Consider the following 21254-nt stretch of genomic DNA (forward strand, 5'->3'; position numbering starts at 1 on the left):
ATTATAAGGCAGCTGCATGTGGCTCTGCACGGCCTCCCCACGGGTTTGAAGTGGACGGCGTACTTCTGCCATACGGGCCGGGCTACGCCGCACCTTCAAATGTTAATGGCTCATTCGCGGCCATTAACGTGCGCGAACCGCATCAGCATGTCTGTCTGCTGCTTTCTGTCTTTAAGTCGTTCCACTTATATGGTAATGCAGAGGAGATGGCTATAGGCAGCCATTGATCATGATGCTGTTTGTTCCCTCTGACCTTTTATAGTGCAAATAAGGGAATGTTTCCACACCAGACAAAGTAAAGAGGGTTTTTTTTTCAGTTTCACCTTTTGACAGCAACATGACATGATGATGAAATACAAATGAGAGATCCTCAATGTTTTCGCTGCTGATATTGTCAAGGACGACTCATCCATTGTTGAGAAAATATCCATCTTGTTTGGTTGATGTATAGAAATATATATGTGTGTGTGTGTGTGTGTGTGTGTCCATGCTTGTGTGTTGAGAGGTTGGACCGATATGCAAAGCCAGAGCCAGTTCTGGATTTTTTTTTTTTTTTTTTGCTTTCTGCTACCATCTCTTGTGTTAGGGTCAGTTTTGTCAGTTTTTTTTTTTAATCCAATTAGTTTTTCTTCTCTTTGTTACATTGTTAGGCTTCTTAATATTTTTGGAGTGGGCCCCTGGGCCTTTTTTGTCAGTAGCCTATACCCCTTGACTTTACCTTCCTCTTGTTAACTTTCTTCTACCATCTCTTGTGTTAAGGCCGGTTTTGACCCGAGTCCGGTCATTTTCTAAGTAACGCTCTACAGCTCTAAGTCTCTGAGTGAGACCATTGGAAAAAATCAAAGAAAAATATGTGCAGACCGGACCTAGCTCTCCTCCTGCTAGCTGCACTACACTGTAGTTAAACAGCAAAGTAATGGGGCAGTTCTTATAACTGCGACTTTGGCCTCTATAATGAATAAAAATATCACTACAAATGCTTTGCAACAACCACCAGTTCTTTACCACACAACACTGAGTGTGCATAACTCCATTAATATGAGAAAGCAGTGTTAACGTGTGCTTTTATCACGTACCTCTGTTTACTCTTCCTGGATAGACCTACTAGTCGACTGTCGAGCTCGGGACTGTTTCCATCAACAAAGACAAAAACGTGAGGAAAACATGGATTTAGGAGGAAAAAAATATTTTGGATGGGGAAAAACAGTTATATTCATATTGAGGCTTTTTTTCCCATCCAAAATCTTTTTTTTTCCTAAATCCAAGCTTGACACTCTCATTTGTTTCTCATCTCTTGGTTACGTTGTTAGGCTCCTTATCCATGAAAAGGTTGGTTTTGCACTCATGACTTCAGTTTTTACTCTCATTATTGTTATAACTGGGTCATAAACGACCCTAACAACACAAATGTCATAATTTTAGCCAGAGCATTTTAGAATTTTTTAATTTATTTATTTTGTTTAAATATAAGTTCCTTCCAAAGTCAAAAATAATTTATGTGGTACTTTTATGCATTAAAAACCTAAAAACGGGTCAGTGGCGACCCTAACACAAGAGAAAGGTTAAACTTCCAAAACACCCAGCAGAGGCTTTGAAATCCGTATTGGTCCAACCTTTTTGTGTTCATCCTGTATGTGTGTCCCAGTCCTGTAACTCCATGTCGATGTGTTTGTCATCACCCAGAGGAGGAGAAGCCTGTGGTGACAAACGTCACCATCAGCGACGTGTCATGGGACAGCTTCCTCCTGTCCTGGTCTGCCGAGGACGGGGCGTTTGAGAGTTTTCTGGTCGAGGTTACCGACGCAGAAACGGGCGCCGAGTGGCAAAACCACACGGTGCTTGCCGACGCTCGCAGCCTGGCCGTCTCTGACCTCTCCCCGAGCACCTGGTACAGGGCCAACCTGTACGGGGTGCACAGAGGGTCCCTCTTAGACCCTGTCTTTGCAGAGACCATCACAGGTACCAACGCCGTCCACCTCTTCAGGCCTCGCTCTTTACCTTTGCTTCCTTCTCTTCTGCCGACACAGTGAATTTAACCAGTTTTCCTGTGTGGACTTTTTACATGACAGTCACTTTCAGTTGTCAAACAGTGTTTTTGTCTTCTCACGGAGCTCTGTTGTGCTTCATCCCCTGTCTGTGTTAATCTGACTCTGATAGGTGCTGTAGAGACACTTGTTTGTGTTTGTGCCATAGATTAGCACTGTCGCTATCATTCCATGCACTTCAACAAATGTCAGAGTGAAGGAGCTGTTTGGATTCAATCTAGATTTTAAGAATCCTCCTCCAAAAAGAAAAAAATGACTCAGCGAAAGTGGATTTGTGAGCCTGGGCCTTGTTGTGTGCCGTGAGAGAGACAAATCTTTGTGAATTCAACCTTCTTATTGCTCTGTGTGTTGGGATAGCAGCTTGTTTTCTTCATTCCCATGGTCATATTTTCAGGCATCTCCCATTTTTCTGAATACAAACTGTTTACCCTCGGCATTGGGAGTGCATTTCAAAAAGGTGATTAAGGACAGCCTTATACCTATCAGCCAGTCTGGTGGAAGTTATTCTTCGCTGGGTAAACAGAATCTCCATTCAGACAGTGTACACAACCCAAATCCCCAAACAAAACCCCCTCATTTGCCATCCATCATGCAGGTATGCCTTTTGTTAAATGGGCTAACACACCAAAGCAGCAAGCACACAAAACCTCCATTCAGTCCATATTAGTCCAGCCACAGATCTGCATTTGATCCACCCTTAAGCCGTCGGGCTGCCTGTTGGTACGGGTCCAGTCTGAGACGGCACCTGGTCTTGTTATGTGAACAGGCAAAAAAAAAGACAGTAATTACTGTACGTGCCTAATTACTGGGCCAGAACCAACATGGGTAAAATATGCTAATGATGCCTTGTACCTCTGAACACCTTTACAAAGCAACAACCACAACAAAATGCCTTTTGAGGAAACCATATAAAAACAATTAAAGCCAGACTAAAAGGTAGAAAAAAAAGAACCAGTTTTTGGGGGGTTAGTTGACAGTTTTTGTTTCAGCATCTATTCAGACATTATCATTGAACATTTCACTGATGAGGATCAGTCAAGTGGAAGAAAGATGGAAGGACTGACAGAGGAGAAAAAAAAAAACCCTTAGGCGCTTTTGTGGCTTTGTGTGAGGGCTCTCTTCTGTATGCATCCCCAGTTCCCTCAAGCCTGGACGGCTCTTCATTCTCATGCTGCCATTGCCCCTGGGCTCTGGCGCTGGAGTGCCAGGGGCTTCTGGGGCCACGCAGAATAAGGCATGCACTCAGCATGGCCCATTGTCCGCATGCTAATGGCTGGTGACGCAGCTTAACATTTTTCATTAGCATCACTTAATCCATAAAACATTCCAACTTGTGAATACAAGTGTTGCCTAATTTGATTATGTTATGCACGGTGGTCATCGTCGACGACGTCGCGCTGGAAATAAAAAGTCCTCCGCGGCAAATAGGCTCTCTTTTTGAGAGCGGAGAGACTGCGGAAGGGTATGGGGGTAGAAGGGTAGAGGTGGTGGGAGGGTGAAATCAGAAGTAAACTATAGCGCATGTTAGCTGATGGATGTGGCCCTCCCTCTCTTCCACTGACCAGCTAAAGCTGCCCGGTGGCTAATGAAGAGTGACAGCTCCCTGGGATTTGTCTGCTCTGCTTCTCATTTCCACTGCTTCTTCTCACATCAAATGCCTCATGCGTTTCCCCTCACAATGAAAAAAAAAAAAAAAAAAAGGGAGTTTCAGGCTAGTTCAAGGACCCCTGAGACCCTCACATTTGGTGTAGCGTTTTAATGAGCAATGGCGCTGGGGTTTATTGAGTTTTTTCCTGAGCCCTCCTTATATCTACTTCTATCCAGGCTGCTTTAAAAGCTCTGTCCGGTCCATGTGTCCATCTGGGCTGCTATACCGGAAGTTTTCTCCAACTAATTAGCTGCAACGGAATCATCCTCTGGAGAAAGAGCTTTTTCTCCAGCCACTGCTCCGGCTCACCCTCGGATTCTAGCACTGCTGCTACTAATGACTTCCTAATACTACAACATTACATGTATATACTCTCATATATGGATATAGTCAGATATCTGCCATGATAGATCATGGTTATATATATTTTTCAAATAAAATCAGATTTGATGAATTTGTCCAGGCTAAGCTAATGTACTTGCTAACTTAGCAAGTTTTCTAACTCAAAAGTCCATTATTTCATTGGTTCAGTCCATCTTTGGTGTTGAATCCAAAATGTTTCTCTCATCATCTCTCAGATAGTTAGGTGTTTAGTCTATCTGTTTGGTTCAGTTACCTCTTTTTTGGGTTGATGAAGAGAAAATCTAAGCCAAGTAGCCTGGCCTTTCTAAAAATTTACTGGAAGTGAGTTCTGGTCCGAGTCACAGTTGTGTGATTGAGTCAGTTTTCCAGCTTACTAACCACAGTGGTTTTATGTCAGATTACTAAGCCTCAAATCATAACAGCTGAAGTCTTTTGTGTGGCTTCCGCAAATTCATTTCTTCCGTCTTTGTTTTGTTAGCCAGCTTGCAGTACAACTCTTTTTTCCCCTCTCTTTCCACTCTGCTGTAAAAGCTTTAGCTATTTGATGACTGATGCTGAGCTTCCACATAACCAACGCTGGCTTTTTGCACATAGACTCTTACATGCTCTTTGACTGCCATGTTCCTCAAATGTCAAAGCACTCTTACTGTAAGTCCCACAGAGGAGGAAAATCTGACTTTCCCCATGTCACTCAGAGGCTGAACCGGAGGTGCAGGCTCTCCTCGTGTCCGACGTCACCCCCGACAGCTTTAGGCTGGCCTGGACGGCCGAAGAGGACGCCTTCGACACCTTTGTCCTAATGGTCAGCGAAGCCGAGGGCGCGGGCCAGCCGCATGAGCTGGTGCTGGGCAGCGAGGAGCGCGGCGCCTCAATGACAGAACTCACTGAGGACACAGAGTACAAAATTGAAATCTTTGGGCTCATTCTGGGAAAACGCTCCAAGTCTGTAGTGGAGAGGGTGAGAACAGGTACACAGTGACCGAACGGAGACAAGAAATCAGAGCTGTGAACTGAAACTCTGGACCGGTCTCGTCATCGTAGCCGTTGTTGTCAGTTGTGTCTTTTTATGGTAACAGCATGAAACGTTATTATGTTCTATGTCCTAACACTGTCTCTTCATTTGGTCTCATGGTGTAGTGGCATTAACACAAGGCACTTAGTTGACTTCAATGAAAATGAGTCACCAAGTATCTCATGAAAGATATTGCCTCATTTACACATTTAAACATAAAGTTTGACAAAACTTGTAATACAAAAAATATTTGTCTTAATGTGAGTAATACACTTGGGAAGTTTCATGGTGATATCTGTTAGTTAAAATTTTTACTTTAAAATACATTAAAAAACCCATAGACATTTCTGTCCACTTGAAGGGTCATGATCAAGATCAAGATTCTTTATTTATGGGTGTGGTTAAAATGCATTACGGGTCCAAAAAATAGACGTTTACCCAAAGATAGCCTACACCTCCTTGCCAAAAATCAGGCCCCAGTGACCTTTCATTTGACCCTGGGGAGTTGGGAAAGTGTGAAAGGTGGACAAAAATGACATGCCATACTAAATACACAATGTCTACCACCACCATGTTCTTCAAAGGTGAACAATCTAGCTCGCCCCCCCTTTAAAACCACCTGCATGCCCACCACCTGGAACTGCTTGCTTTACACCAGTCATGCAGTCTGGGAGTGGGTCATCTTCTGAGGTTTAAAGAGAACATTTAGATAGCAGAGTAGTCCTACTATCTGAAAGTTGACTGAGGTGTGTCACAGCACTGCTGTTCCTGTACATATCAACCATTGGCCCTTTTCCATTACAGCGCTAATCGGCTCTACTCAATTCAACTCGACTTTTTTTTTGGTCATTTTCCATTACAACTGAGCACCTCCTCAGTGTGGGCGGGGTCATCGCAGCATGGCTTTTAGCTCTCTTTAGGATCCTCTCGTCATCCTCAAACACACTCGTCCAAGAACTACGGTGTGGGTTTTTTTTTACGCCAAGCAACCATTTAAATTTAAAGGGATATTTCAACATTTTGGTAAATTCGCCTATTGCCATAATCCCTATAGTTTTAGGAGTAGGTTCATTACATTTAATTATGTGCAAGCTGTTTTTAGATCGGCGGGGCAGAGATGTGAGCTGGCTCATGGTGTTTCTACGTTTCCCTCATCAAACTAAATACACAATCCAACAACTCCAAAACACTCTCGTGGACAAGTTGAGACCTGCACATTCACCACGCTATGAAGTAATATCGTATAATTATGTAACATTACGACACATGAAGCAAATTCTCGGAACTACTTTAGCTTTTGAAGTCACTCTGCCGAGCAGCCGTGTCTGGGATGTAGTTCCAGTTACGTATTTACCTCAAAAACAACTCTGTCTCATAACATTCCATTATTATTTAATTGCGTGGTGAATGTGCAGGTCACAACTTGTCCACCAGAGCATTGTTGGATTGTGTATTTGATGAGTTTGATGAGGGAAAGCTCAGAAATACCGCGTGCCGTGCAGAGCTTACGTCTCTGCCCCGCCGATCTGAAAACAGCTTGCACCGTCAATTAAAGGTAATGAACCTACTCTATACCTACTATAGGGATTATGGCAATAGGCCAATTTGCCAAAATGTTGAAACATCCCTTTAAAAACATAACAGAAGTTACTGTACAGATCAGTGGTCTCTGTTTCTGGTGTGTTTTAGCAGGTTTGATTCTTGTGTTAGATGTCGCCCTCATGACTCTTCTAGTCACAGTTTAGTATCGGGTCAGGTGCTTGGAATTTGATACCCCCCGCCAAAAAAGTACCAGATACCAAGTACTATCCCGAGTCGGGCCGAGCCAAGTACTGCTAGTGGAGAAGGGCCGCAAGTAGAAGACGTGCCCTATAGAGGGGCAGCAGGTGGTTGTAAAGAGGGACAGGCTGGATGATTCAACTCATACAATCGGTCTATACCATGACAGACACGGTGGTAGAGGAACTTTGATCAGTCACGCCAGAGGCCACATCCCATAGTGAGATACCTCAGTGAGAACCAGGATCGCCCTGGTAACAAAATGCCAATTTAGTTTTGATCATCTGAGGTGATGACAATGTGTGCCTTGTGTCAGCAACTTTGTGTTTCACCCCATCTGTCGGTGCTCCTGAGTGGTTCCAGCAGACAGCAGCGGCCCACATGGCTGGTTCACAGTCAGACCTACACGTGGGTTTACTGAAATCAGCCTTCATCTATATTGATGATTTGGGCCTTATTGCAAAATTATAAATCCCATGATGGTCAAAATGCTGAATATTATATTAATACTATAAAACTTTTTTTTTCTACATAAGGCCTTTAAAAAGCCATGGCAGTCGACCCCCACTCAGGACATTCACTCAGCTACTTGACTACTTAACGTTGTGTTGTCTGTTGTGTTCAGTCCTCAGTCTTTAACTGTCTGGCCCCATGTGTCAGTGTGTCTCTTTGTAAAGGAGGTGGAGGGGCAGTTGTCTATGTCACATATAGAAAGGGTGTCTGTGGCTGTGTCCCCTGTCCTCCCTGGGGGTAAGGCTTTACTCTTGGGTTGCACAGCGCATGTTTCACTTTTGTGTCTCCATGAAATGGGGGCAAGTTAATCCTCCTCAGGTCTGTCACGCAAGATACTGCGGTTTGCTGTTAGCTGGAAAGGGTTTCTCCAGGAGAACAGGCCTCCCCAGGCCCCCTTTGTCTGTCTACCTCGCTCTCTTTTACACACACACGCTCTTTTTTTTTTTTGCTCTGTTCTAAAACAAATGTCTCTCGGTGGTGGATCTGCTCTGGCTAAAATAACAGAATATGTGTGCTTATATTGTATGCTTTTCTCGTCTGCTTCCTTATTCCAGAGCAGAAGTCACTGACAATGTTATATCCACGCTATGCATTCATTCAGTTTCATTGACAAATATACCGTATGTTCGATCTTTTCTGCCCCTCACCATGCTAAGAGGGTTATACACATATCGACTAAACCATCTGTTTTTTTTTGTCTGTTTTTGCCCCCACCTGCTGTTTCTGTGCTGCCTGTGCCAGACCTGGGCTCACCCAAGGGCATCCGCTTTTCTGACGTCACCGACACATCCGCCACCGTTCACTGGGTGGTTCCAAGAGCCCGGGTAGACAGCTACAGAGTCACTTACGTGCCTGCTCACGGAGGTCAGTGTCCTCGTGTGTGTGTGTGTGTGTGTGTGTGTGTGTGTGTGTGTGTAAGTCATTTACAGCTCAAACATGGGAGATTTTGCAGCAGTGCCACTTGATTCAATAAACCCCCTTGACAATGTTAATCTCTAAAAGTTCTCCCCTCAGCTGCATCCCATCTTACATCAAGAAAAAATGATTTAATCGTACTATAAATGTGTGTTAACAATTTTGTTATACTCCGGGTTATTATTGAAAATTCAGCCTAATCCTCTATCAGCTACAGAGAAGCTCCTTTCTCCAATGATAGACTGATTCTGCCCCCTAGTGACTGATTGTGGGTATTTCTATGAGGAGAAAATGAATGATTTCATTACTTGTGAGATAAGTTTGTTAAGTTCCAATGAAAAAGTTCTAACACAGAATTTAAATGTGGTTTAGTGATAGAATGGACCATATTTAATCCATAGATGTAAACAAAAGGGAGGGGGAGTAAGAATTGTTTTTTAAATATGAATGTATATCCACGCAGAACAAACACCTAATGTAAAATACAGTAAAAACACTAAAATAACGCTCATGTCTCTTTGATTCCCAGGTAATGCTAAGACGCTGGCAGTGGACGGCTCTGAGTCTCACACTGTGTTGCCCAACCTGACACCCGGGGTCACCTATGAGGTCACCATCGTCTCTGTCAAGGGCCAGAGGGAGAGCGAGCCGGGGTCAGACAGTGTCACCACAGGTACAGGCTCATGGGAAACTTGCACTGTAACACACACACACACACACACCAGGGGGCGGGGGGCTGCCACTGATCGCTCTCTTCAATATAAAATAAAATATTGTACAGTTACAGACTGTTCACAGTATGTCTTCATCTTGCTTTTATGCCTATGACCTTTTCATTTTCCACTTTTGTCAATATTAAGATTATAATCAATCAATAATCAACTCTGTTATAAGAGCAGAATAAGCAACATAATAAAGTCTCATAGTGAACATCAATATCTTATACTTAGAGCTCAGCAACCAGCGGATCATTTCACAGTAAACACACATACACAATCTGACGGATTGCTCCCTCCTCGTCGTGACTCGCAAAAGTGAAAGTGAAACTTAAGTGAGAGCCGGCTTCCTACCACGCTCCTCAAAGCTGCTTAGTGCCAGTGAAGGCGATACAGACCATAATGATACAGACTCCCTCAGGCAATGACAGAGGTGTCATTCAACCTGTTGTAAGTCCATGTACCATCACAAAAGTTCTGAAAATATTATATGAAGGTTGAAAAGTTCCTTAGTGTTGGTTTAATTTAATTTACGGCGGAGCAGAGCCGCGAGCTGCTCAGAGCTACGCTACGGAGGCTCATGGGATTTCTTGGTTTCCCTTATCAAACTCATCAAATACACAATCCAACAACTCCAAAACGCTCTGGTGGACAAGTTGTGACCTGCACATTCACCACGCTATGAGATGATAACAGAACGTTACCAGACAGAGTTGTTTTAGAGGGAAATTCATGCAAAACCGCTGATGCACGTTCCCGTCGGGGGCAGTTTTTCGGCAAGCAGTCTCCTCATTTGCTTTGGAAACAACTCTGTCTCATAACGTTCCATTATTATTTCATTGCGTGACACACACACATACACACAAATGTATATTTTGGCTTGATTCTTCAGTTTTGTGATGCTGCAATGAAGCGACTAAAATTGACACGACAACAAATACTACTGCACATGCAGCAGCAGTAACAATGTTTTATTCAAGGATTTTCATGAAATGTGTTTAGTCTTTTGGTGTTCAAATAACAATGAGGTTGAAGATGGAGAGATTTCACTTCCATTCAACTCAATAGTCAAATGTCCATAGGGAGATATGCAAGTATGGTCAATTCACCCTAACGGAGTCTGTGTGTGTGTGTTTGTGGTGTGTGTCTGTGGGGGTGCAGCTCTGGATAAGCCTCGTGGTTTGACTGCAGTCAACATCACAGACGCTGAAGCTCTCCTGCTGTGGCAGCCCGCCATCGCCACAGTTGACGGCTATGTCATCACCTACAGTGCAGACTCAGGTATGATGCATCCAAACACACAGATAGAGGAATAAACGGTACATACTAGTACTCTACAAAAGGAATAAACAAAGAGGAAAGTGTAAATAGAGATCAACTTTTTACTTTTTTGCACTGGTGTCCTGTTGTCACCATAATCAGTCTCCCTAATCCTGTCTTGAACTGAGATCCAGATGCTATAAAACAATACTGCCCTACAAAGGCAAAGTGCAGTACCTGCATTTTTTTCAATTTTTTTTCATTTTCTTTGACCAATCAAAAGTGTGGCATATTCTCTTCAATCTGGTAGAATTTGATATTGGTACTGCTAACATTTCCAGAGTTATTGGGCTTTTTATTTTGCTGTCCATCCAAAAAAGCACTGTGAAACCAAGGCAAAGTGCAGTATCTGCAAAGAGTAACTGTACTCCCTACATTTTATAATTTACTCTATATAATTCCATTGGAGTTAAACCAAGGCAAAGTGTCGTATCTGTAGCTAATACCAAGCCAAAGTGCAGTATCTGCCATAAAACCCAATAATTTTTTTTTTTCCTAACTTGCACTTTAAGGACTGCACCCAATTCCGTTGTAATTGTGCAATGACAATAAAGACATTCATTCATTCAATAAAGACAGTCATTCATTCAAAATTGGTCAGAAAGACAAACTACAAAATACATTTAAAGCAGAAGTAAGCGTTCCGGTCGTTTTGGCTAATGCTGTGTTCCAGGCAGGCTTTTGAAACCGCAAGTTACGGCTTCAAGTCACGACTTACGACTTTGTAGCGTTCCAGGCAACCCGTAACTCGTGTTTTTCCGACCTGTTGCCTGTGAAAGTCACTATAACGGCCACTCATAACTTCCCGTGAACCCGTGAACTCATACCAGATCGAACTGGTATGACTTCACAGGTCAGAAAAACACGAGTTACGGGTTGCCTTGAACGCACCATAACTTCTTGTCAGCCGATGGAGTTAGCAGTCCCCGCCCTCGTCCCTACGTCACCACATTCACGTGCATCCCTTGGCTGCACACACAGAGAGGACCGCCCCTTTATGCCGTTCTCTCTCCTCATTGGATAAAACTTGTAGGATACAAGAAAAGTTTTCTCCTCGGCTTACAGCAGAGCAGAGTGATTGACAGACCCGTGTTTCAGACCAAACACTCTATATAAGTGATTGTTGTCGGAAGATATAACTATTTAAGACTTATTATTAACACAAACATTCCGCTTACTTCTGCTTTAATTCAGTCCACCTTTATCTAATCAATTATAGACTTGGTAGTTAATCATAATTTGATGCTTAAACCTGACAATGAAAAACACAAAAAGCTGTTTTTCTCAGTTTGACATTTTTACAGATACTTCACTTTGCCTTTGTAGGGCAGACTAGCTCTAATGATTATTACAACCTTTTTAAATGAAGATTATAGAATGTAGAATGTAGATACAGCTAACGGTGCAAAGCAAGGTTTTCCAGAACCTTCATTAAGGGCCGACCCTCAGTTATACCTAAGTGAGAGAACAAGACCAGTCTTCAGTAACACTCAGGTTTAGATGAACAAACTCCCGAGTGACACATCACAATATGAAACACCCTCTGATTTCACATGTTTGTTCCTCCCTCATTCTGGTTGGCCCCAGTGGCTCCGGTGATGGAGCGCGTGTCTGGGAATGTGGTGGAGTTCGAGATGACTTCCCTGACGCCAGCAACGCACTACACTGTGAAGGTGTACGCCGTGAGGGACTTGGCCAAGAGCGCAGCCACGACAACAGAGTTCACCACTGGTGAGCGATCCCAATTCCTCTATAAACAAAAGTTCTAATAAAAACCCAAAATACCTTTTCCTTAAAGGGAAAGTTCAACATTTTGGCACATTCGCCTATTGCCATAATCCCTATAGTTTTAGGAATAGGTTTGTTACCTTTAATTGTCGGTGCAAGTTGTTTTTAGATTGGTGAGGCAGAGACGTGAGCTGCTCAGCTAGCTGGCGCATGGTACTTTCACATTTTCCTCATCAAACTAAATACACAACCCAACAACTCCAAAATGCTCTCATGGACAAGTTGTGACCTGCACATTCACCATGCTAATAATAATAATGTATAATTATGTAACATTACGACACATGAAGCAAGTACTCGGAACTACTTGCACTTTCAAAGTCACTCTGCCGAGCAGCTGTGTCTGGAATGTAGTTCCGGCTGCGCATTTGCCTCGAAAAGAACTCTGTCTTGTAATGTTCCGTTATTATCTCATAGCGTGGTGAATGTGCAGGTCACAACTTGTCCATGAGCGTTTTGGAGTTGTTGGATTGTGTTTTTAATGAGTTTGAAGAGGGAAAGGTGAAGAGGGAAAGGTGAATGTACCACACGCCGTGCAGAGCTCACGTCTCTGCCCCGCCGATCTAAAAACAGCTTGCACCGACAGTTAAAGGCAATGATCCTACTCCTAAAACTATAGGGATTATGGAAATATGCTAATTTGCCAGAATGTTGAACTATCCCTTTAAACACAGTGACAGACACGACATGTAACGACAAAACACGGTCAAAAACTTTCACTTTCAGACCAGCAGCTGTTTAAGAGGAAGTTCACCAAAAATAATATACACAAAAAAAAAAAAAAACACCAAATAAATACTGAAACGGCTCATACACATTTTTTTTTTAGACTTTATTTATTTGCACATATAAAATATAACAAAACATTTACTTATCTCTCTTACTAGTGAGAAAGATACGAAAAGAAAAATGTGCAGGTGAGGTCTGAAACCCAAAAGGCTTATAACATGACCTCACCTTGACCTAACAAATAACTGAAACACAGTAAAGAAATAATAATCACATACCTTGTGCAAGGTAGAGAAATAACAAAATTAAAATTAAATAAAAAAAGAAAAGAAAAGAAATAAAGATAAGTGAAGATGATGATAGTAAAAATAATAGTAGTAGTAATGACAACAACACTAAATATATAAATAAATGGAAAGAGGTGAGAAAAGAAAGCGAACCTAAAGAAAAAAACTGATACAGATAAATTAAGTTCAAGTAAACACAAAAAAGAGAAAAAGAAAAAGAAAACATAAAAAAATAACATATAACATAAAAAATAACATAAGATGAGCCTTTATTTCTTCCTAGAGTGGAGAAATTTGTCTTGGGCAATCGAGAGATGAAGATTCAGATACACACAATAAAAAAATTAAAATAAAAAAAACATATAGCCAAGGCACAACTACATAAATACATCAAATGAGATGCTCCCAACGACACCACTCACATGACAGTTGTTAACTGACTGAATGTGTGCAGATGTGGACGCCCCTCAGGATCTGGCTGCCAGCAACATCCAGACAGAGAACTGCATGCTGACCTGGAAGCCGCCGCGCGCTGACATCACGGGATACATCCTCAGCTTCGAGTCAGCCGACGGCACCGTCCGGGTGAGTGGGGGGGAACCAAACCGGTGGCGGTGAAATACATCTCAAAGTGTTGAGGAGTGAAATGTTTGAGCATGTTTCTTCCCTCAGGAGGTGGTTCTCAGTCCCACCGCCGTGTCCTACAACATGGCTCAGCTCAGCGCCTCCACCGAGTACTCAGTCAAGCTGCAGGCCATCGCCGGGCCCAAGAGGAGCAGAGTCATCACTACAGTCTTCACCACCAGTGGGTTGAGTCATAGAGCTACATATTCTATCATCAGGGATGCAGCATATTGTGTTATGAGTGTGTAGCGTTGGCAAAACTGTGGCTGCTCTTCAACTGATTGATGCCTTGTACTGGGATTCACTCAAACATACCATGTTCTCATTTATAAACATCTAGAATTCCTTCTTTGCTTGGATGCATTATCTAATTTGTGAATTAATTTCTTGTAACAAGGGGTAGAAAATATATGTTAGCTTCTTTCTGCCCCCTTTCATTCAAGAGTTACAATGTTGTAATTTTTTATTAGTTTTATTTTTGTTTTTATGATAGATAGATAGATAGATAGATAGATAGATGGATGGATGGATGGATGGATGGATGGATGGATGGATGGATGGATGGATGGATGGATGGATGGATGGATGGATGGATGGATGGATGGATGGATGGATGGATGGATGGATGGATGGATGGATGGATGGATGGATGGATGGATGGATGGATGGATGGATGGATGGATGGATGGATGGATGGATGGATGGATGGATGGATGGATGGATAGATAGATAGATAGATACTTTATTTATCCCGAGGGAAATTCAGTTTCTCAGCTGCACAATAAACATCATCATTCTACAACAAGACAAGACGACAGATCGGTTCATAAAATGAGTGCATAGAGAATAGAAGGATAATTAAGAATAAAAGAAATTCATGGTAATAAATAATAGAAATTATGCTTGATAAATGAATGAAATAAATAAATAAATAAACTAAACTAAACTAGTTAAAGGAATACACTGTTGTTTTATCCCATAGCTGTTCACTGTACTGTCTGATCCTATCATATTTTGTGTGTCTGTGTGTGTGTGTGTAGCTGGCGTGCTCTACAGACACCCCAGGGACTGTTCCCAGGCCCTGCTGAACGGTGACACCACCTCAGGCCTGTACACGGTCTATCTGGGCGGAGACGAGAGCCAGCCCATCCAGGTCTACTGCGACATGACCACTGACGGAGGCGGATGGATCGTAAGTCTCTGATCAAAGGGACAAATATGATCAATATGTATTAATGTTTGAAAAAGCATCACTGATTATACAGGTGCATATTGATAAATTAGAACATCACGGGAAAAGGCAACGGTTTCCTATAAGCCTTTAAATGGTCTCTTAGACCAGTGGTTTGCAACTGGTGGGTCGGGACCCAAAAGTGGGTCGCGGACCCATTCTGGATGGGTCGCGGACAGCTGGTCAAAAAAGTAAATCATATTTAATGCACATCTGATGTTGGACATGTCTTTTATTTTGAAAAATAACTTATATTGAAAGGCACACGAGACACGTGAACACATGCAGTTGTAATGCTCCTCCTCAGTTTCTTATAGATGGGTTTCTACTAGGTGCGCGCAGCCAGGGGGCAGAAGACTGCTCGGAGTGAACTGATATCAATGTAGATGCTGTATTGTTTGTAGGGCTGCAGCCGATATCCGAGTACTCGAGTACTCGCTCGGCTTGGACGGTATCCGAGTGCCATTTCACTACTCGGATACCCCCCCGGTCGGACGGTCTGATGGGAAGCGGGGGCGAATAGCTATTTGAACACATTAGCATGCTACCATCACAACGCGTCAACCCCATCTGACTGTGTGTGTGTAACTGCCTGTGTGTGCGAGGAGGAGAGAGAGAGGCCGCCAGACTCGTTTATTAATGCAAAACGCTGGATACGCTGGTTGATAAATTTCGTTTTTATCAGACCCATAGCTATAATATTCCCAGAATGTATTTCAGATATGTCCAACTAGTCAGCTGTCATATGGCCCGACATTAGCAGTTAACTCATAGAGAAGCCCACTGTGTAGGCTACACAAACAACAATTTGCGTGCATTTAAGTCTGTATGTGCAAAACTTTTAATTAAAAAAAAAAAAAGTATATTATTTTTAGTTTTACGACACCAGTGCTGCACAGACTCTCGCCGCCTTTAGGAACTTCGGGACCCCAATCCGCCCTTTCAATGACCTGGAGCCATAATCTTCTTCTTTTTTTGGCAAACGGATGAGATCCCCTCGGTTTATTATACAATTTCCATCCATCCTTTTGCCGGTTTGTGCAGTGAACACCACAACAACTCCTTGTCCTTTTCGTTTTCTGCTTGACTCCGCTTGTAAATAATGAGAAATGTCCTGCTTTCTGCCCCCTGGCTGCGCGCGCACATCTGCGATGACGTTGCACAGAAACCCGTCTATTATTTGCTCTGAATGCAAAGATATCAGTTTCTTATTAATGTGGCCTGAATGCAGTGAATCTTGTTTTGTTTTGTGGGTCTTTATTTTGTGCAATTTGCTCAATAAAGAGCAAAATTAGTTTTTAAAGGTTTAAAAAAATAATAATCTTGGTTTGAATTCTATAAAAGTGGGTTGCGACTTAATGACCATGGGAAAATGTGGGTCCCAGAGTGAGACTAGTTGAGAACCCCTGTCTACTCTACAGGCCTTGATGCCCAATTCCCATTTGTTGCCTATACAATTTTATACAACTGTCTATTTATCAGAAGTGACCTATATGTGATATCTGCAATTACACCTGCTTTGTTTGTGTGAAATAACCCACTGAAGAGGAAATAAACTAGTGAACTTTTTTAACCCTTTAACTGCCTGCTCGACCGCTGGTTAAGCCATCTCTACCACTCGGTTATATGAAAACAAGAACTAGTGAGGTAAAAAAACAACAAAAAAAAACAGATGCCCAGACACTACGAAAATGAAACACTGTAACTCCTGTGACAGTGACCACAGCTGGCCACGGTAGTCCAGGTCAACCCCACGTGTCAATCACGGGCTACAGAGGTTCAGCAAAACGTGTGGGCATGCAAATTAATATTATCATTGACATCGTATGCCACGCATTGCCAGGAAAGATCAGATCCATCTGTTTAGACTGCAGAAGTATTGGCAGATATCCAATTTGTATCTGATACATTTTCACATATGACAGGGGCCTGGATCTGATCTGACAATATCCGATTCCATGCATATGTGTCCCGTTTACATGTTCGCCCTCTTCACTCTCTTCACACATGACTGCTCTGCCATCCACCCCTCAAACATGGTGGTGAAGTTTGCAGATGATACCACCGTAGTGGGTCTCGTGTCAGACAACAACGAAATCCACTACAGAGCTGAGGTCCAGCACCTGATACAGTGGTGTTCAAATAACAACCTTATTCTGAACACCGCAAAGACCAAAGAGGTTATAGTTGATTTTAGGAGGTCCAGGAAGACTCAACATGCCCCGATCTGTATACAGGGGGAGGCGGTGGAGCGTGTTGAAACCATCAAGTTCCTGGGCATCCACATTTCCTCTGACCTCTCCTGGTCATTGAACATCTCACTCCTGGTAAAGAAGGCCCAACAACGGCTCTTCTTCCTCAGGAGGCTGAAGCGAGCTGGTCTCTCCTCCAAACTGCTCGCAGACTTTTACAGAGCAACAATTGAGAGCATCCTGTGCCTCAGTATGACGGTGTGGTACGGCAGCTGTACGGCAGGGGACAAGAAGGACCTGGCCCGGGTGGTGAGAACTGCACAGGGGATCGTGGGCTGCCGTCTGCCTGATCTGGACTCTGTTTACACCACTCGAGTCCAGAGGAGGGCTAGATGCATCACCTTAGACCCCACCCACCCGGGCTACGAACTGTTTGTACCGCTGCCGTCTGGCAAGCGGTACAGGTACATCAAGGCAACCACTACAAGGCTTCAGAATAGCTTTTTTCCTAGAGCGGTGAAGGCTATCGCCCCCTTGTAGTGGCATGCACACACACACACACACACACTCACACGTACTTTCCCTCCCAGATACACTCAGACTGGCACTTATGCACTTTATTTCCATGCAGCTACCCCCACATACTTGTGCAAATTGTATTCTTTATTTTTATTTTTCTATTCTATTTATTACTGTATTGTATGTTGTGTTTTTAAGCCGTGGGTCCGAAGACAATTTCATTATCTTGAATAATGACAATAAAGATACTCTGACTCTGACTCTCTGACTCTGACTTCATGTTACAGATCTGATCTGTGCCACTTGAGACTCGGAATTTGGCCATTTGAACTATGTAGTGTAAAGACAGCCTTGGTTCAGTAGCTCCACTGTCATGGAGAAGACTGCTGACCGCCATCATAGTCTACTTCACTGAGATGCTCCTGTACATTACTTGTGGCTCTAACCACTGTGTAGAACCTAAAATACATCTCAGCAGTTTCGAAGGTATTCATCCAGGTATTTGCTTTGGATTGTAGCCCCCAAACTGTACTGTTATAATTCAGTACAAGAAACAGTTTTCAGTTTCAGAAGCTCCTATTAACCCACTGTACATGGCCAGCACCACACAACAGGCACACAAAGCTAGAGCCTGTAGGGGTTTTTCTCAGGGGTTGGTTGACTTGCATCTGTTAGTGGGCTGGAGCATAACTTATATTGGTGTCTTATTTATTAAGTTTTAGTTTTGTCTTGCAGCACTGTATAGATGATCTTTACTAAAACAATTACCTCAAAAATGGTATAAGGTGTATAAAGTTATAGATCACTATAGTGTTGTGTTTTGTTCCATTGCACCAAAGGAAAAAAAAAGCTACTTTAATATCATAGGATGAGAAGGAATTAATAGACAATATGATTGATTTCTGTTGATACGAGTCCATGGTCTGCTGCAGCTAGATGAACTTGTCGAAACAAATACTGTATATAATATTCTATGATACTTTGGCTTCTTTCAAAATCTCATTATAAGACTTTATAGCAGCAGTGCTTGTAGAGATGTTTCACATACAGCTGATCTCATGTTCTTCATCTTGTTTTGCTCTCTGCAGATTTTCCTCAGACGCCAGAGCGGACGACTGGAGTTCTTCCGCAACTGGAAGAATTACACGGCCGGCTTCGGTGACATGAACGATGAATTCTGGCTCGGTAATTTCTCACAAACACCAGAGCACAACGCACTGTTTCACAATACATAGGGACATGGTAATGTATAACTCCCCATGTAATTATAATGAGAATGAACAACATTCAGTGTTTTCTATCACCTGCTGCTGATATGATGTATTTTGTTGATTAAATATACATTGCATAAATGTAAAAACAGCAACATATGAATCGACTCTACAGTGGTTCTACATGGGCTGATTAAAATTCTATTTCATTATATAATAAAAAGCATATTGTGTGGGAGGCATGAAACACTAATATAATACTGTACACAGAGGAATAGCAGAGAGAAACATTAAAATCTGGATCCAAGCAGTTATCAGTCATCAAATATCATTTAATCCTGTTAATAATGTATATTTTGTTATTTAAATGTTAAACCTTGTATTATTACAAAATATATCAGGAATTCTCATCGTTTGCTCATAATTTCCATTTTTCTAGTTAATAACCCAGTCTCCTCTCACTCAGGTTTGTCCAACTTACATAAGATCACAGTTGGAGGTCAGTACGAGCTGCGAGTGGACCTGAGAGATAAGGGAGAAACGGCCTACGCTCAATACGACAAGTTCTCCGTCTCTGAACCTCGGACCCGCTACAAAGTCCATGTAGGAGGATACAGTGGAACAGCAGGTAAGGCCGACTCCTGCAGCCCGCAGCCATGAATACAACGCTTCTGTCCAGCACCTTTCAGTTGCTCTCACAAATACATAGTTCAAAATATTAAAATGTTCTTATGTAGTTTTATTGAACAGTTGTTGTGGACTGTTTTCAATGGTAAATTATGGTAATACGCTGTCAATGATCTAGTGAGAATATCAAGCAGTATGAATTTTATCACCACCAACAGTTCAGGAAAGAGGTTAGAAATACATGTACATTACTCAGTTAAATAAATTCCATCAGAACAAGTTCATTATAAACTTCAAAAGATGAGGATTAAATTCTCATTTTATTATTCAAGTTCCTTTTGTAGTCTGTTTGAGATAGATCTACTCTCTACATTTGTCTTGTTAGTTTAGTTAGTTAGTCAGGATGCTTCATCAATTAATCAACCATATTATCTATTCTATTTCATAGATCAAAAAGAGGCTGAAGCTATTAGCCTATATGCCTACCATTAATCCTTTCCATTAGACTTTAAAGCTATTTAGAATTTCAATGTTTCCCAATAAAGTTGCCAAAAATAGTATATCAAACCCAAAGCATAAATATATTAATATGCCCTGTTGCCCATAATGTTGGAATATGTTTGTTTTCAGACACATTTATCTTTTTATTCCAGTTTATACACATCAGTAATCACCTTTGACCAGGTGCAATGTTACATGCTGAGTCCCATTTACCAGTTTTGGGAAGATATACACTTCTATCAAGAATAAATCACACTGTCACAATCATTTCATGAGAAGAGGTCAAAAATGTTTTTATTCCAACCCAATAAAAGAAAACAAAAATAATCATTGACAAGTGAAACCAAAATAATCAGCAGATGTTGCATACTCAAAACTGAAAAGTCACTCTCCAGACACAGAGGAATAAAAAATAAATAAAAAACTAAAACTAAAACAAATGAACAGATGTAGGTTACAAGCTATGCAGCAAAAACACCTACGGTAAAAGACCCTGTGTAAGTTTGCTGACCAGCTCTCCAAGACTTACCTTCTACTGCCCTTGCAATAAGTTTGGGCCCATAATTGACAAACTGTCTTATGATTTTATATCTGAGCTGTATACAGAGTCACTTTTATGAGTCCAAGCCTGAAAGGACATTGTCTCAGGGACATGCTAAATAGAGTGCAGCAAGACAGACAGACAACACAGAACACAAGTTAATAATTCATAATCATAGTTTTAAAATGACTTATAATGAACCCTGTGGTAGCTCCTATTACGGTAGTGAAAATACACAATCACACACTGCTTAAAAAGAATTTCTGAACCATTTCCTAGAAATAAAATCTAAACCAATATGGAGCAGAGTGAGCAAATGCTTTTGATAAATCAGTGCAGAGTGCAGCACAGTGTTCTCCCTTATCAGCATCAGATAGAGATCATTAACAACTTCAGCAGCAGTGACAGAGCTTCATGTGACCAGACTGATGAGGGTGTGAATAGAGTGACTGGAGTTCATTGTTAAAGCAGAAGTAAGCGATCCGGTCGTTTTGGCTAATGCTGCGTTCCAGGCAGGCTTTTGAAACCGTAAATTACAGCTTCAAGTCACAACTTACGACTTTGTAGCGTTCCAGGCAACCCACTCGTATTTTTCCGACCTGTTTTACCTGTGAAAGTCACTATAACGGCCACTCGTAACTTCTGACCCGTGAACTCGTACCAGATCGAACTGGTACGACTTCACAGGTCAGA

The 21254-nt window shown here is 42.1% G+C and overlaps 1 protein-coding gene across 1 annotated transcript in view; it reads left to right on the forward strand.

Moving 5' to 3' along the window:
* Positions 1-21254, forward strand: part of tncb (tenascin Cb) — a gene marked incomplete at its 5' end in the record, with an annotated part of 56161 nt that overhangs the window by 29319 nt on the left and 5588 nt on the right. Inside the window, 10 exons of the mRNA XM_083979090.1 lie at positions 1684-1959; positions 8102-8238; positions 8816-8948; positions 10153-10272; positions 11899-12042; positions 13570-13700; positions 13788-13920; positions 14780-14931; positions 18770-18866; positions 19359-19520. Coding sequence (XP_083835216.1) covers positions 1684-1959; positions 8102-8238; positions 8816-8948; positions 10153-10272; positions 11899-12042; positions 13570-13700; positions 13788-13920; positions 14780-14931; positions 18770-18866; positions 19359-19520 — 1485 coding nt within the window. The remainder of the gene's footprint in view (positions 1-1683; positions 1960-8101; positions 8239-8815; positions 8949-10152; positions 10273-11898; positions 12043-13569; positions 13701-13787; positions 13921-14779; positions 14932-18769; positions 18867-19358; positions 19521-21254) is intronic.

Source organism: Trachurus trachurus (genome assembly GCF_905171665.1).
Source record: "Trachurus trachurus genome assembly, chromosome: 9".
Taxonomy (NCBI): Eukaryota; Metazoa; Chordata; class Actinopteri; order Carangiformes; family Carangidae; genus Trachurus; species Trachurus trachurus.